General features: G+C 33.5%; 1 protein-coding gene across 1 annotated transcript in view; it reads right to left on the reverse strand.

Annotated features, from left to right (window-relative positions):
* LOC148956163 (glycine receptor subunit beta-like) overlaps window positions 1-18077 on the reverse strand; it is a 163343-nt gene that overhangs the window by 29538 nt on the left and 115728 nt on the right. Inside the window, exon 7 of the mRNA XM_089094262.1 lies at window positions 15025-15321. Coding sequence (XP_088950388.1) covers window positions 15025-15321 — 297 coding nt within the window. The remainder of the gene's footprint in view (window positions 1-15024; window positions 15322-18077) is intronic.

An 18077-nucleotide genomic window follows, 5' to 3' on the forward strand; every position in this document is an offset into this window, starting at 1 on the left:
AATATCAGCTTTCCCAGGGACGGGGGGGTGACTGGTGTCACATGGGTGAAATGCCAGGGTGGTGTAGAGTGTTTTTGGGGTGTCATGATAGGCTTGTGTTGCTGAAACTCGAATCACAGGGATTTAAAGGTGTAATTTTTCACAAGAAATGTCTTGAAGAATCGTATTGGAGGTGATGAAGTGTTGTCAGGGTGAGGGGGGGGGGGAGTCAGTTAATGTCAATGTAGGGTGAACTACAGCTTAAAAATTAGCGTGGAGGTATTAAGGAGTTTTTTCCATGGAGGAGGCGAAAATCTAAAAAGTACTTTTTGAATACCTCACCAAGCAATACCTTTCAAAATGCTTTCAGAACAAGGTCCTGTTCAAAATTATTTCAGAACAAGGTCCTTTCTTAATATCAGTCCTAAATCCATTTTACAAGTTGAAGTACTCATCCTTTTCACCCACAACTTTACTTTACAACTTTTTGCCTACCCCAACACCAAGCAATACCCCAACACTAAGCAATACTTTACAAAAGGCTTTATTATATTATTTCAGAACAAGTTCTTTTCTCAATGTCTCCCCTAAACTAATTTTACAAGTTGAAGTACTCATCTTTTTCACCCACAACTTTACCTTATGGCTTTTTGAATACCTCACCAAGCAATACTTTTCAAAATGCTTTATTATATTATTTCAGAACAAGGTCCTTTCTTAATATCACTCCTAAACCAATTTTGCAAGTTGAAGTATTCATCCTTTTCACCCACAACTTTACTTTACGGCTTTTGGAACACCCCAACACAAAGCAATACTTTTCAAAGGCTTTATTATATTTTTTCAGAACAAGTTCTTTTCTTAATACCCCTCTTAAACCCATTTTATAAGTTGAAGTACTCATTCTTTTCACCCACAACTTTACTATACAACTTTTTGCATACCCCAACACCAAGCAATACTTTCAAAAGGCTTTATTATATATTTTCAGAACAAGTTCTATGCTTAATGTCCTTCTTAAACCAATTTTACAAGTTGAAGTACTCATCCTTTTCACCCACAACTTTACTTTGCGGCTTTTTGAACACCCCAACACCAAGCAATACTTTTCAAAAGGCTTTATTATATCTTTTCAGAACAACTTCTTTTCTTAATATCCCTTTTAAACCCATTTTAAAAGTTGAAGTAATCATTCTTTTCACCCAAAAACTTTACTTTACAACTTTTCGCATACCCCAACACAAAGCATTACTTTTCAAAAGGCTTTATTATATATTTTCAGAACAAGCTCTGTATGTAATGCCCCTCTTAAGCCAATTTTGCAACTTGAAGTACTCGTTTTTTTCACCCACAAATTTACTTCACATCTTGTTGAACACCCAAACCCCATGCAATACTTTTCAAAATGCTTTATTATATTTTTTCAGAACAAGATCTTTTCTTAATATCCCTCTTAAACCTATTTTACAAGTTGATGTACTCATCTTTTTCACCCATAACTTTACCTTACGGCTTTTTGCATACCCCAACACCAAGCAATACTTTTCAAAAGGCTTTATTATATTATTTAAGAACAAGTTCTTTTCTTAATGTCCCTCCTAAACCAATTTTACAAGTTAAAATACTCATCATTTTCACCCACAACTTTACTTTATGGCTTTTTGAATACCCAACACCAAGCAATACTTTTCAAACGGCTTTATTATATTATTTCAGAACAAGGTCCTTTCTTAATATCCCTCCTAAACCCATTTTACAAGTTGAATTACTCATCCTTTTCACCCACAACTTTACTTTAAGACTTTTTGCATACCCCAACACCAAGCAATACTTTTCAAAAGACTTTCTTACATTATTTCAGAACATGTTCTTTTCTTAATATCCCTTCTAAACCAATTTTACAAGTTAAAGTACACATCCTTTTCACCCACAACTTTACTTTACGGCTTTTTTGCATACCACAACATCAAGCAAGGTTCCACTTCAGTTAAGATTTGTCGCCAAAGACATAAATTTAAGGTTCTCCTCCAAATTTTTTGTAGAAGATAGAAAAAGTTATACATTGATCGGTAATATTTCAGAATGACGATAAGGAGCTTCACTTTAATTCTGAGATTTTTCCCAAAGTCATAAAAAAATTTAAAGCTCTGTTCTAAATTTTACCGTTGAAGGTAGGGAAAGTTATACTATGATTGTGAATATTTTCCATGAAGATAAAAAGTTCCATTTTAATTCTAATTTTATATATGAGAAGATATAAGTTACAGATCACTTCAATTTTTTCCAAAGAAAATAAAAATTTTCCGCTTCAGTTCAGTTTTTTCTCAAAGAGATGAAAATATTTAAAGTACTCTTCCAAATTTTTCATAGAAGATAGAAAAAGTTATGCTCTGATCGTGAAAAGTTAGCTCAATTCTGAATCTTACCAAAGAACTTACGCTTCAATTCTAATTTCTCCAGAGAAAACAAAAAGCTTCCATTTCAGTTCTTTATTCCCCAAAGACATAAAAAAATTGAAAGTTCTATTCTAAATTTTCTCGTAGAAGATAGAAAAGTTACGGCACATCTTTGAATATTTACCTTGAAGATAAAAAGTTCAACAGGTACTCAATATCTTTCTCGATAAAGTGAGGAAAAGTTCGAATTCTCTTCTGAGCTTCGTCAAAAAAATAAAATTACGTTACAGGTAAATTCTATTTTTTCAAGATAATATTAGAAAGGCTATCTTAAATTATGAATTTTCTCAAAGAGAATGGAAAGATTAAGGTACGGTTCATACTTGGTAGTAGAAGATAGAAAAAGTTATACATTGATGGTGAAAATTTTGCTCAATTCGGAATTACCAAAGAACTTACATATCATTTCTAATTTTTTCAAGAAATAAAAATGTTACACTTCAGTTCTTAATTTCTCAAATAACATAAGAATTTAAAGATCTGTTCGAAATTTTTCCGTGGAAGATAGGAAAAGTTATACTATGATTTTGTATATTTTCCATGAAGATAAAAAGTTTCACTCTAATTCTAAATTTTTATAATTTCACTTCCAATTTTTCTCAAAGAGATGAAAAAAAGTTCTGTTCTAAATTTTACCCTAGATACATCGATTCTGAATTTTTCCTCCAAGAAGAGAAAAAGTTCAGCTTTAATTATATATTTTCTCAAAGAATCAAAAAAAACTTCAAGTTCTGTTCCAAATTTTTCATAGAAGATAGAAAAAAGTTATACGTTGATCGTGAATATTCACCATGAAGATAAGGAGCTCTACTTTAATTCGGGGTTTTCTCGAAGAAGTGCAAAATCTTCGGGTTATATTCTGAATTTTCATAAGAAAGAGAAAAAGTTAGCTCAATTCTGAAATTTACCAAAGAAAATGAAAAAAAGCTTCCACTTCAGTTTTTAATTTCTCAAAGACATAAAAAATTTAAAGTTCTGTTCTAAATTTTTTCCGTGGAAGATAGGAAAATTTATGCTATGATTGTAAATATTTTCCATGAAAATAAAAAGTTTCACTTTAATTCTAAATTTTCTTAACTTCACTTCCAATTTTTCTCAAAGAGATGAAAAAAATTTAAGGTTCTGTTCCAAATTTTTTATAGAAGATAGAAAAAAGTTATACATTGATCATGAATATTCGCCATGACGATAAGAAGCTACACTTTAATTCTGAGTTTTCTCGAAGAAGTGTAAAAATGTTCCAAGTTCTCTTCTAAATTTTCATAAAGAAGAGAAATTTAGCTCAATTCTGAATTTTACCAAAGAATATGAAAACAGCTTTCACTTCAGTTCTTAATTTCTCAAAGACATAAAAAATTTTAAGTTCTGTTCTAAATTTTTAAATAGAAGATAGGAAAAGTTATACTCTAATTGTGAATATTTTCCATGAAGATAAACAGTTTCATTTTAATTCTAAATTTTCTTAATTTCAATTCCGATTTTTCTCAAAGAGATAAAACATTTCTGTTCCAAATTTTTCGCAGAAGATAGAAAAAAGTTATACTTTGATCGTGAATATTTGCCTTGAAGATAAGGAGCTACACTTCAATTCTGAGTTTTCTCGAAGAAGTGCAAAATGTTCGCGCACGTCACCTAGTCTAAATTAACCTTAAATATGTAATAAAGCTATGTCGACTTTGCATGTCTCTCTCACTATGTATACTTGCGGCTGTACCAAATGTACTCTATGCTTGCTCTTACACTGGAACCGGCTTTCCCAATGGTACTCCATGATAGGTTATCAGGACTATCTAGTTTATTGCAGGTATTAGATTAGTAAATTTCACCTACTGGAGGGATAAATGCCGGCATTGTATTTAAAAAAAAGAAGTGAAAATGAACTATTCGAGGAAAGTGTGTACTCAAGATAAAGTTTTCGGTGCCTTGAATGCCGACTAAGAGATATATTTGAACTATGAAAAAAGTAGTAGTGGAGATCTTATTGGGAATGTATGCCTATGTTGTCATGACAGTGAGAAGTTAAATTCCTTTGGAGTACCCAAGAATATTCATGATGCAAATGTTGGATATAAGAAAGTATCATTTCCAGAGAAGTTAGTACTCAAAGAGAATGCCAACATAAAAATAATAGTTGATGAAGAGGGACAACTTCTAGCTAATGGTTCTGGTAACAGGTTAGCCGTTGATAGATCGTATCGCCATCTTTCCGGTCTTAGCATTCGAATGAAATCAAAGGGAAATAGAAGACATGCATACTGCTGCACCAACATCATAAATCATATCTTGTCAACGTGCCAGAACTGTTTCCTCTGTAAAAATAATGCGATAATAGACAATGAAATCGCAGTCAAAATAAAAAGAGCAGCGGCAGCCAATGTCACTAATAAATGTCAAGATAAATTAATGGAGAATAAAGCACAAGTGAAAATTATTACTACCAATGATCATATGGTCAATGAATCAAATAATAGCAAGGATGAAATGTGTATTGAACCTGTATGTGATATCCCAGTAAAAATTGTATATGACTCAAAATGGAATAATGATTATTCAAGTCGTTATGAACTAAGAGAAATGAGTAACTCTAGTATCGATAGAGAACCTAATGATTTATTTTATGGAACAGATTCAAAATGTCCAAAGTGGCTCAATAATATTAATAATGTATAATCATGTATGTAACATACTTTTACGTTAATATTCTACATGTTGTTATTTCAATAAAAATATGTTATGCATTACATTGTTATATTCCTTTTATTTTAGGATACGTTGGCATGTCATCGCTTTGAAGGTTTATTAGAAAAGTCGAAGATTTCTTATTTTCTTTGGAGAAAATTAGAATTGGAATATAACTTTTTTCTTTTCTTTGAGAAAATTCAGCAGGGAACATGAACTTTTCTTCACTTCGTTGTGAAAACTCAGAATTAAAGTGGAACCTTTTGTCTTCCCTGGGAAAACATTCAGAAGAGAACTTCAACTTTTCTTCACTTCTTTCAGAAAATATAGAATTAAAGTAGAACCTTTTCTCTTCTTGGAGGAAAAATTCAGGATCGAAGTTTCTAAAGTAAAATTTAGAACAGAACTTTAAATTTTTCATCTCTTTGAGAAAAACTAGAACTGAATTGGAACCTTTTTATTTTCTTGGAAAAATTAGAAGAGAACTTGGACTTTTCTTCACTTCATTGAGAAAATTTAGAATTAAAGTGGAACTTTTTATCTTCATGGAAAGTATTCACATCTAAGATATAACTTCTTCTATCTTCTATGCAAAAATTTAGAACAGATCATTCAATTTTTCATCTCTTTGAGAAAAAACAGAACTGAATTGGAACCTTTTTATTTTCATGGGAAAAATTAGAATTGATCTGCAACTATTTAGAACAGAACTTTCAATTTTTTATTATCAGAGAAAGCTAAGAATCGATGCGAAACCTTTTTATTTTCGTAGAAAAAAATACAATTGATCAGTTTCTTATTTCTTTCTCACTGAGAAAATTCTGAAGAGAGCTGGAAAATTTCTTGCTTTCATTGGGAAAATTTAGAATTAAAGGGACACTTTTTATCTTCATGGAAAATATACATAATCATAGTATAACTTTTCCTATCTTCTTTAGAAAAATTTAGAACAGAAATTTAAATTTTTTTATGCTTTTGAGAAATTAAGAACTGAAGTGGAAGCTTTTGTTTCATTTTCTTTGGTAAAATTTAGAATTGAGCTAACCTTTTCTCTTCTGTAAGAAAATTCAGAAGAGAACTTGAACATTTTGCACTTCTTCGAGAAAACTCGAGTAACTTTTTTCTCTTCTTTGAGAAATCTTCAGAAGAGAACTTGAACTTTTCTTCACTTCTTTGAGAAAACTCTGAATTAAAATGTAGCTCCTTATCGTCATGGCGAATATTGATGATCAAAGTATAACTTTTTCTATCTTCTACGAAAAATTTGGATAAGAACTATAAATTTTTCATCTCTTTAAGAAAAATCGGAATTGAAACTAAGAAAATTTAGAACTAAAATGAAACTTTTTATCTTCATGGAAAATATTAACAATCATAGTTTAACTTTTCCTATTTTCTATGGAAAAATTTAAAACAGAAATTCAATTTTTTTATGTCTTTGAGAAATTAAGAACTGAAGTGGAAGCGTTTTTATTTTCTTTGGTAAAATTCAGAATTGAGCTAAATTTTTCTTCTTTATGAAAATTCAGAAGAGAACTTGAACATTTTTACGCTTCTTCGAGATAACTCAGAATCAAAGTGTAGCTACTTATCGTCATGACAAATATTCATGATCAATGTATAACTTTTTTCTATCTTCTATGAAAAATTTGGAGCAGAACTTTAAATTTTTTCATCTCTTTGAGAAAAATCGCAACTGAAGTTAAGAAAATTTAGAATTAAAGTGAAACTTTTAATCTTCATGGAAAATATTCACAATCATAATAGAACTTTTCCTATCTTCCACGGAAAAATTTAGAACAAAACTTTAATTTTTTTATGTCTTTGAGAAATTAAAAACTGAAGTGGAAGCTTTTTTTCATTTTCTTTGGTAAATTTCCGAATTGAGCTAACTTTTTCTCTTCTTTATGAAAATTCAGAAGATGACTGGAAGATTTTGCACTTCTTCGAGAAAACCCCGAATTAAAGTAGAGCTCCTTTTCTTCATAGCGAATATTCACGATCAACTTATAACTTTTTTCTATCTTCTATGAAAAATTTGGGACAGAACTTGAAATTTTCTTCACTTCTTTGAGAAAATATATAATAAAAGCTGAACTTTTTCTCTTCTTGGAGGAAAAATTCAGAATCGATGTATCTAGGGTAAAATTTACAACAGAACTTTAAATTTTTTAATCTCTTTGAGAAAAATTGGAAGTGAAATTATAAAAATTTTGAATTAGAGTGAATCTTTTTATCTTCATGGAAAATATACACAATTTAAGTATAGCTTTTCCTATCTTCCACGGAAAAATTTAGAACAGAACTTTAAATTTTTATGTTATTTGAGAAATTAAGAACTGAAGTGGAACCTTTTTATTTCTTGAAAAAATTAGAATTGATCTGTAAGTTCTTGGTAATTCCGAATTGTGCAATTTTTTCACAATCAATGTATAACTTTTTCTATCTTCTATGAAAAAATTGGAACAGTACTTTAAATCTTTTCATCTCTTTGAGAAAAATCATAACTGAAGCTGAACCTTTTTATATTCTTTGGAAAAAATAGAATTGATCTGTAACTAATTTCTTTTTATTGTGAAAGTTCAGAAGAGAACTTGAACTTTCCCCCACTTCGTTGAGAAATTTTTGAATTAAAGTGGAACTTTTTATCTTCATGAAAAATATTCACAACTATGGTATAACTTTTTCTATCTTCTACGGGAAAATTTAGAATAGAACTTTAAATTTTTCTAAGTCTTTGGGGAATTAAGAACTGAAGTGGAAGCTTTTTATTTTCTCTGGAGAAATTAGAATTGAAGTGTAAGTTGTTTGGTAAAATTCAGAATTGAGCTAACCTTTCACGATCAGAGTATAAATTTTTCTATCTTCTATGAAAAATTTGGAACCGTACTTTAAACAGTTGGGTGGAGGGGGGGGGGTCTTCTGTGTCTCAAGCCCACAAAAAAAAGTATTAAAAAAAATGTGGGGTGGGGGCAAAATAGTTGGGGGGGGGGGAGCCTTTCTGTCTCTCATGCGTGCAAAAAAGTGTTAAAAAATGGGGGGGGGGGGCAAAAAGTTGGGGAGGTGAGGGGACCTTGAGGGTTGGGGTAGGGGGACCTTACAACACTGTCCATATGGAACTTGTGTATTATAAAGACCACAGAGTTTCACCCCAAATTATCCTCTAAAATGACGATTAATTTGTTTTTCCCAAATAATCCCTAAAATGTTGATGAATTTGTTTCGCCCAAATAATCCCCTAACCGTAATTTCTGAATGTTCCTTGGTTTTGGCATCCCTGCGCTGTCACATTTAAAATTCCCAGAAAACTATTTCCCGCTATAAACATATTCAATCCGTCTTGATCTCGTTTGAATTTCTGAAAATATATCGAAGGTGTTCCTAGTTACACTATTAAGGCTTCGAAGGAATATTAATTTATCTCTGACACTAAACACCAGAGAAGCCTTATTTAAAAATGGAATCCCCTCATGATAAATTAGAATTCACCGTCAATTATGTAAATTAATTTCCCAGAAATATGGACTTATGACTGTATCCAAGAAACATCGATATAGCAAAAATCCTTCCTTATATTCACTACGATCTTGTCCCGTTATTGGATCAATACCATTGTCCCGTTAGTATTCAGTGCGCATGTGCATTTTCCCCTCAGTATTTCCAAGTTCTCTGATTGGTCTAGAAAGAATACTTTCACCAAGGACATTAAATCTCTTCCCGACTTTTTACCAAGGACATTAAATCTCTTTCCGGCTTTTACCAAGAACATTAAATTTTTTCCCGCCCTGGCACTCTCATCCCTACTATCATGATAGGCTTGGGCTGCAAAAACTCGAGTCGCAGGGATTTAAAGGTGTAATTTTTAATAGGAAATGCCTAAAAAATGTCTTTTGAGAGATGTAGCGATGTCAGGGGGATGTTGTATACCATATATAATTTACCAAGGTGTTATGCATTTTCATTGACTAGTATAATCTAGATATTAAAAGATAAGGTGGGAGGTGTTAAGTGAATTTTCCAAGGAGGACGATGAAAATCTAACAACTATTCATAAACGCTGTATTTTGTTCAAAGTCCATCAAAGATATCTCTTAATATGCTTTATATGTATCAGAAATATCAGTTCGCCCAGGAGCTTGGGACTGGTGCTAAATGGACTATAGAGGGGCGGGGAGATGCCATGATGGCGTGGAGTGTTTTGTGGGGCTTCATGATAGGCTTGGGTTGCAAAAACTCGAATCACAGGGATTTAAAGGTGTAATTTTTCACAAGAAATGTCTTGAAGAATCGTCTTGGAGGTGATGAAGTGTTGTCAGGGTGGGGGTGCGGCAGTCAGTTAATGTCAATGTAGGGTGAACTACAGCTTAAAAATAGGGGTGGAGGCATTAAGGAGTTTTTTCCATGGAGGAGGCGAAAATCTAAAAAGTAATAAAAGAAATGGATATTTTCCTTAACAGCTCCTAATATGTCTAAAATTCGCATCTAATATCAACCTTATTCCTCCGGTATTGCATGCTAGAGGGGGGAGGGAGCGTATTTTCGATATAGTGTGAAATCTAATATCCCACGTAAAGAAACGATACATTTTTGTTTTATGGTTATTAATATCTTGCCAGTATATATATATATATATATATATATATATATATATATATATATATATATATATATATATATATATATATATATATATATATATATATATACATATATACCATATGAATGGTGGGAGGCACTTATGCCGAACCCTAACCCATTATGGGGTACCATCTCCATGTTGAAGATGCGGTAATGAGGTGCTTGGGAGGTGGCACCGTTCCACGTCTAATGATGCATGGCAATGGACTTATGGGTTTTGTCGGGCTAACAACCCGGCAAAGCTTCTTTTACCTGGTCATGATTAACATTAAAAAGCATTGGACCAAACAGCCATTTCAACGACGACCAGTAGCACGTCCACCGACCATCCAAATGGACTTGTTTACAGTAGCCTACTGCAATTTACGAGTTCTCATATCTGAGTTTGACCAGTTCCTACATTTAGTGAACTCGGTCAAGCCATCTATCATGTGCATCACTGAGACCAATCTAAACCAAGAAATTCAGAGCAGTGAGGTTGCCATACAGGGATACACGCTCCTCAGGCAGGACCGAGAGCGTACTGATGGCGTTAAATACGGAGGAGGAGGTGTCGCTGTTTAGCTACAGAGCCATGTACCTTATTCATGCCTGAACATACCAGATTCAGCAGGAAAAGAAGCTCTGTAGGTCAGGGTGACCCTTCCAAATAAATCCGGGATTGTCAGTACCGTGTATAACCCTCCAGCTTACCAGATTACCCGCTACCTTGAAACCTCCCTTGAATATATTCGGGGCAAGTACCCTAAGTCTGCCATTATCCTTCATGGAGACTTCAACGTCCATCATAGCGTGTGGCTTCGCAGCAAAAATACTGATAGGGAAGGGTCGGACTTGTATGATCTATCTCTCTCATACGGGCTGGAACAACTTGTCGATTTTGAAACGTATCACGGCCCAAACGGATCATCTCGTCTTGACCTCTTCCTTACAGATCACCCTGACTCCTTTAATGTAGAAGCTCATGCTTTCACCAGTGACCACGTTTCCGTAGTTGCACGTGGAAACCTACGTATTCCGCCTCCAGTAAAGCATGAACGAACAATCTGGCTATAAAAAAGAGGTGATTGGGACGGTTTGAGAAACACTCATTTTTCTCAGCAGTGGAGAGCCTTCCTCCTGGAAGGCCCAGAGAAAGCTCCAGATAAGTACCAGCAGGCCATAGTTGAATCTGTCGAAAAGCATATCCCTTCAAAGCGGATCCAGGTGTCCAGTAAGGACAAACCTTGGTTCAACGCCCAGTGTAAGAAGACAATCCGAGCAAAGCAAAAGGCACACAAGCGATGGCTACTTTTGAAGAGAGAAGAGGACAGAATTGCATTCATAAATGTGCGCAAAGATGCAGTTCGTGTGATTCGGCAGTCCCGGGTTCAGCATAAGGAGAAATTTGCCACTAAGCTTCAACTTGCATCGGCAAAGAGTTGGTGGAAAATTGTCAAGAAGGCTTTACCGTCGTCCAAGGGGACCGAAATTCCTTCTCTCCAGAGTAACGGGACAGTGGTACAAGATCCACAGGCAAAGGCTGAAGCTCTTGCTAAGGCTTTTGTAAATACTATTATTATACATTATTAATATCAATGAATAACTATGGATATTTTGAATCTGTTCCATAAAATAGTTCACCATGTTCTCTCTTGATACTATAGCTATTGTCTTTTCTTAGTTCATAATTAGAAGAATAATCATTATTCCATTTCGACGTATACACAATTTTTACTGATGTGTCATCGGCAGGCTCAATATGCGTTTCGTCTTAGGTATTATTTGGTTCATTGACTGTTTGATCAATGGTGTATGTAACGTTTGCTGGCACTTTGTTTTTCATCGATTCATCTTTATATTCCTTAGTGATGTTTTCTGACAATGCCCTTTTTATTTTTCTGGCAATTTCACTGTCTATTATCATATTATCTCTACTCAGGTAACAGTTCCGGCATGTAGACATGATATGGTTTATGATATTAGTAGAAGTGTAGGCCTTTCTTTTCCGTTTTGCTTTCATTTGAATGCTAATAACTAAAAGATGGCGATAGGTTTTATCAACAGCTAGCATGTTACCAGAAGCAATAGCAAGAAGATACCCCTCTTCATCAACTATTATTTTTATGTTGGCATCTTTTTGAGTACTAACTTCTTTGGAAATGATACTTTCACATATCCACCATTTGTACAATGGAATTTTTTTGGTACTCCAAAGAAATTTAATTCCTTAGTGTCATGACAACGCACGCAAACGTTTCCGATAGTACTACCACTTGTACTTGTTTTAGAGTTTAAATACTTCTCCTTGTCGGCATTCAATGCTACAATAACACTATCATGTGAACACAGTTTCTTAAAATGCTTCATCTTCACTTTTTTAAAGATATGAATTATGAGTTTATCTTTCCATTGCGTAAAAAATACTGATTTAATACATGCAATAAACTAGGTAGTGTCAATAACTTGGCATAGAGTACCAGTGGGAAAGCTGCGTCGTGTTTCTGAGCAATCATAGAGTACAATTGCTAGAGCTGCAAGCATATTTCATGTTATTTTAAGATACGTAAAAAAAAGTTGAATAATTTCAAAGTTAAAAAAAATTCAGTAAAAAAAAAGATGCTACTAAAAACATTATTTTTCTAACAGTAAAGGTCATGAATAACATATCTATACCATTCTCATTTGAGTTTGGAAAATATTAAATTGGGATTTCTTATGCTTTACGTATGTTTCATCTCATTCCAAGAAATTTAAAAAAAATTGAAAAAATATATAATGTTAAAAAAATAATTAAAAAAAAGTTAAAAAAATGGGGGGGGGGGAGTGGACTAAAAAGTTGGGGGGGGATGGGGCCTTTCTGTGTCTCAAGCTCGCAAAAAAAGTATAAAAAAATGGAGGGGGGGTAAAAAGTTAGGGGGGGGGGCCTTGGGGTTGTGGGTCCCATACAACACTGTTCAAATGGAACCTGTGTATTATAATGACCAAAGAGTTTCACCCCAAATCATCCTCTAAAATGAAAATTAATTTGTTTCGCCCAAATAATCCCTAAAATGTTGATTAATTTTTTTCGCCCAATTATTCCCCTAAACGTAATTTCTGAATGTTCCTTTGTTTTGGCGTGTCTGCGCTGTCACATTTAAAATTCTCAGGAAACCATTTCCCATGTTAAATATATTCAAACTGTTTTGTATCTCGTTTGAATTTCTGAAAATATCTAAATAATCTAAGGTGTTCCTAGTTACACTATTAAGGCTTTGAATAAATATTAATTTATCTCTGACACTAAAGACAGAGAAGCCATATTTAAAAATGGAATCCCCTCATGATGCAATAGAATTCCCCGTCGATTATGCAAATCAATTTCCCAGCAATGTTGTAAACTTCTGTCTACATCCAAGAAACAACAAACAAGTTGACCAACAACAGAATCATGAAACAACACCAACATACAGAACAGAACAGAAACAATATCAAACAATATAACCATCAAACAGAACAGAACTATGAAAAAAAACATCAAATCATATAATCAGACCATATAATCATTAAACAGGTCTAGAAAGATGTGTGGTCTTGTACTGTTAGACTCGATTATAGATGTTAGCAGACGGTCCCATCCGCAGTAATACCTGGCTCCCTACTTTTTGGTGCTTCCATTTCTAACCAAATTAGCAGAATTTACCTAATTTGATAATTTAGATCTAAACATCCTAACACCACAGATCCAAGATGTAACTAGCTATACAAGTGTAATTTATTCAATTAGAATTTCAGTAGCACTAAACTTCAAAGTATTCCTTTTTCTCAGTGACCGGCACGTGGACAATAGAGGAAATCTCCAGGAACGACGGAGACACACACACAATATAAGACTATTCAACTCTGAAGAGAAGCAATGGAAGGGTTTATAATAATTAGAATTACAGCGTTTCTTCTTTTCTATTGAATTTAATAATTAAGTCTAGTTGTCACCGAATTTTGAGTACGAAAGAACCAAATTGCTGCAGTTTATCACGCTACCAAATAAATTGATTATTCCTTTAAGAACTCGGGGTAAAAGGGTTTAAAAATAGAATTTAATATTTTCAGAAGGAGTATTTAAAAAAATAGAGCTTTCCCAGAGGTTAAAGCAACAATCAGACTTGGTTTCTAGTCATAAAAAGAGCAATCTTTTAAATAAATTTAAAAAATTTGGTCAAATTTAGTCCTATTCTGCTTCCAAGAAGGTGTGTGTTCGGTGTATCGATGGTTGTTTCTGGCCTAGAAGTGGCATAAAGGTTTGAAACAGTGTTCATTTGAGTAGCAATTTTTAAATAGTTTGACTCGAAAATAAATTTTGACAGCTTTTACAATTCTAGAACTTTTTTCCCTCTATTCTCCTTTATATTTCTCTTTGTTACAAGTTTCAATATCCGTATCGTCTGAAGCTTGCTTAAGTCTTTTTTAATGCTAGTGCCATAGGTTAATTATCTTTAAGAATGTGCGATCATACTACTAGCCTTTAGGGTTAATTTAAATTGCGATATTGAGCTAATTCTTACGCAATTTATAAACTAATTCACTTTAGTAATTTAAAACCTTTTAAAGGTTCAAAATGTTTCCCACCTTAAGAGTTTATAAAGAAAAAACCATCAAGAGTTCAATTGAAAACAAAATTCGAGAGTTAAAAATCGCGTTAGAAGAAGCTCAGGAAGAACAAATAAGATTAGAAGAGAGTGCACAATCTAGAATAAGCGCTCTAGAAGAGCAAAATAGAGGTAACCCTATCGCAAGGAGTTCGTAAAGGAATATTCAATCAATTTGGTAGCGTGATAACTGCGGCGATTTGGTTCTTTCGTAATCAAAATTCTTCGTTTTGATTTCGTACTGAAAACTAGGTAAATTCTGCTAATTTAGTTAGAAATGGAAGCACAAATATTACGATTTTTATTTGATTTAGTCAAGGTATTTATAGAAAGTAAATCAAAGGTTTCTAAGGTTTACAAAAACTCGGAATAACACGCTGATTGGCCACATCATCCATACCATCCCTACAAAAACTCACCTTCCACGTAAGGGATGTTAGACCCAAAAAACTTACCCTAAAGGAGAAATCACCCACAAAAAGTGATCGGATCCTCCAATGAAGCGTTTTCTGGTGGAAAGTTTCCTTTAGAAGGAATTTCTCTTAGAGCAAATTTTTCTGGAAGCAACTTACCCTGTTACGACTGTTAATCACCCTATCAGTCAAAATAAAATGCTGAAATATTTTAATAATAGCTCAGTATTGGATTTTTCAAATATGTCTTACCAATTAACGAGAAAAACATTGTTGCGAAGCAAAATCCAAAGAACAAATCATGACCTCTAATGTACGGTGCCTTTGGCGTTTGTTTATCGGCATAAGCTGTTATCATCAAAAGAGCAAGAAATGAACTAACACCAATGCTCAGTTTTGTCCCTGCTTCTCTTTCTGGTAAAAGGAATGCTAGCCATGATGAAATAACAACAATCAGGGCAGGAAGATAAACTGATAGAATTGGCAATCGAGGGTACCTTGCTAGATTCAATATTACCCATGCATTTTCATATGACACGTTTCCAAGACCTGTAATAGTAATCTAAAAATAAAAAGCAGAAATCCTTAATGCATTTCTAAAAATACAGCTGGCTATAAGTTGGCATTATTTAAGTTAGACAGCTAGCTAAACTTTATGTTTAACAATTCATGTTTAATATTTTTAGTTTTGTAAGGTCTGTTCGTTAGGTCCTTTCTGGCTTTCAGAAACCAGGTTGGGATAAGTGTCCTCTAGTCAAACAAGCAAAACTAGCAAAACTTTTATTTTGCGATATTTGTTTTTCTTTTTAGTTTCAGCTTGTACTTAAAAGGCAACTGCTCGTACGAAACACCTGTACTTATTTACAGCTCGTACGAAATACCTGTTAGACTCAGGGATTTCCTTAATTTGAGGAAAGCTGCAATTCTCCTCAACTCTTGCCCTCTACGTACAAGTTTAATTTATGCATTCTTCGAGGATGATCATTATTCCCAAGAAAGTATAATGCTCAAAGTAGTTTTGTAAGTTTTTTCGAGTTTTTAAGTTTTTTCGTTTTAAAAAACTTATTGGGGTTTAAACCCGATTTATATAATTTAAAAGTAGATTACATTAATGTGTATGGTATAGAAGAAAGAAATGATAAATATAGAATTTAAAGAAATTTTACTTATAAAACTAATTAAGGGCTTTAAAGAAGGACTGAACGTTGGCTGGCTATGAAAGGGTTTTGAAACTTGACTCTCTTCTAAACTTGTCTTGAGTACCTTATTTAGGCCTTATAGATCATCTATCACTACTATTAGGGGATAGAAATATCTATATTAAATCTTTTGGTAGTGGTTTTAAAGTCTTTCAATGGAGACTAGTAGTAACGTATGAATTACTGCGACGCCTACAAGCCTGAGGCATGAATATACAGTGCAGTTTAACCGGTAAATTGACATACTAAGGACAGTCACCTATCACTATGAACGATACATGAGTTACCAGACGGGTTTATGAGGAAACACCAATTTTCTTAGGGGGCCAATCAGAGAGAGCGGAGGCTACTCCATATATGGCAACTTGATTAGTAATTGGATTAGAATAAAAGGAGTGATTTTCATTGTGCTTCATATTAGCAAGAGAATTGAATTCAGAGAATAGTTTATTTGAGACGATATTAGTAAAGAAAATTAGTGAAACATTTACTCTATTGGAGCTTGATGGTGGAGCAGGTAGCAGCAATGATACAAGGGCGAGAGTACCAAACGTGGCTGTGGAAATAACACGAGGATGTAGACTAAGCCTTTACTGGGACAATATGTATTCTAGATATGTGATATCATTGAGCAAATTTAAATTGGAGGAGCAATTATGCTTTGCTGCGAAACTGAACATTGTGCATATAAATAGACTTCAGGCAGCATTAGATGCACTAGTGAAATATATTGATGAAAAAAAATTTATTCAGTGATTATTATTGTTGTAATTATTCTCAATAAAATTGTTTCTAAATTAAAGATATTTTTCTGTCTATAGTAGATTAGCGTGTATTTTTTAGAGTAGAAAAAAAGAAGTTGGTTGCGAGAGTGTTAGGACTCTAAAAAATAGATAGATTTGAGATAGAGCGAATCATGGGGAATCTTGTGTTTATGGAAAAACGTTTGATTCTAGATGATGATTTTCTAGAGTTATCTATTCAAAGGAAGATATTTTCTCAGGGAATGCTTATCGATGTAATGAAAACTGATTTTCCATCATTGGACTATTGCATGAAGCTTTTATATCGTGGTCCACAGGCATTTACACAATTTATTGACATATTAATCACGACACAGCAAAATGATATTGTGGATAAAACATGCTTTTAAACACTAGCTTAGAAATTTTGGACTTTTTTCATAAGAAAGATGGTGTTCAAGGATGATTTATTCCTCTCTCTTTCTCTATCCCACTCAATTTGTTGATAGTAGCTCAGTTTCATTTTGGCGGTAAGAGTGTCAACACATGAAAAATGTTCCATACATTTCCACTATGCATGTACTTACAGGGCAGCTGGTCATCATGTGAGAATTGTACAATAATTGGTGAGTATGATGAAAAGTGCAGATTATGCAACCCGTGTAAATTGCATAGAGGATATCCTGTACAAATTAAAGGTTGTAATTCCTGTCTTGAAGAGGTGTGTGACCCTCATCCTAGAGGGCACCTATGCTCCAATTGCCACTACGATAAATGTAATCAGTGGGAGAATACATATACTGGTATGATTGGAAAGAATCCTAAGCGTGATTTTAGTTCATTGCTAAGAGATTGGTATCTTCGTGGATTTAGATTGTTCTGGGAGAAGCCAGGTCAGCGATTCAACTGTTGGAGCAACAAAAGAATTTAGTTTCTACGTCATCGTTGTGAAGACAGTGGCTATGATGATTATAAGCCCACTGATTTTTATTTGGCTGTGACGGAATGTGATTCACCACTTGAGGACAGTGTTTGTGACATTGCTTCAAATAAACAAATTGAAACTTGCGAATTCTATAAAATGAATGAGAATTGTATCATTGACTATACAAAGAGATATGATAAGAGTGAAGTTACACTCTACTGTAGAAAATGTGACCCTGACATTGCAGCACATCAGGATCAGTATACAATGAATTCAGATAATCTACCTGCATTAGTTGTTCTCGACAAGTACCTATACGTAGTAGAAGATGAAATCTAAAGAGTAGAAAACTCGTTTTTTATCCTGTATATACATTATTTTTATTAATAAACAATTTCACATACAATTTTAGAACATTTTATTCGTAGGGCACTAAAA

This window comes from Artemia sp. Qi Xiang Cuo, chromosome 1 (genome assembly GCF_049724085.1).
Source record: "Artemia sp. Qi Xiang Cuo chromosome 1, ASM4972408v1, whole genome shotgun sequence".
Classification (NCBI taxonomy): domain Eukaryota; kingdom Metazoa; phylum Arthropoda; class Branchiopoda; order Anostraca; family Artemiidae; genus Artemia; species Artemia sp. Qi Xiang Cuo.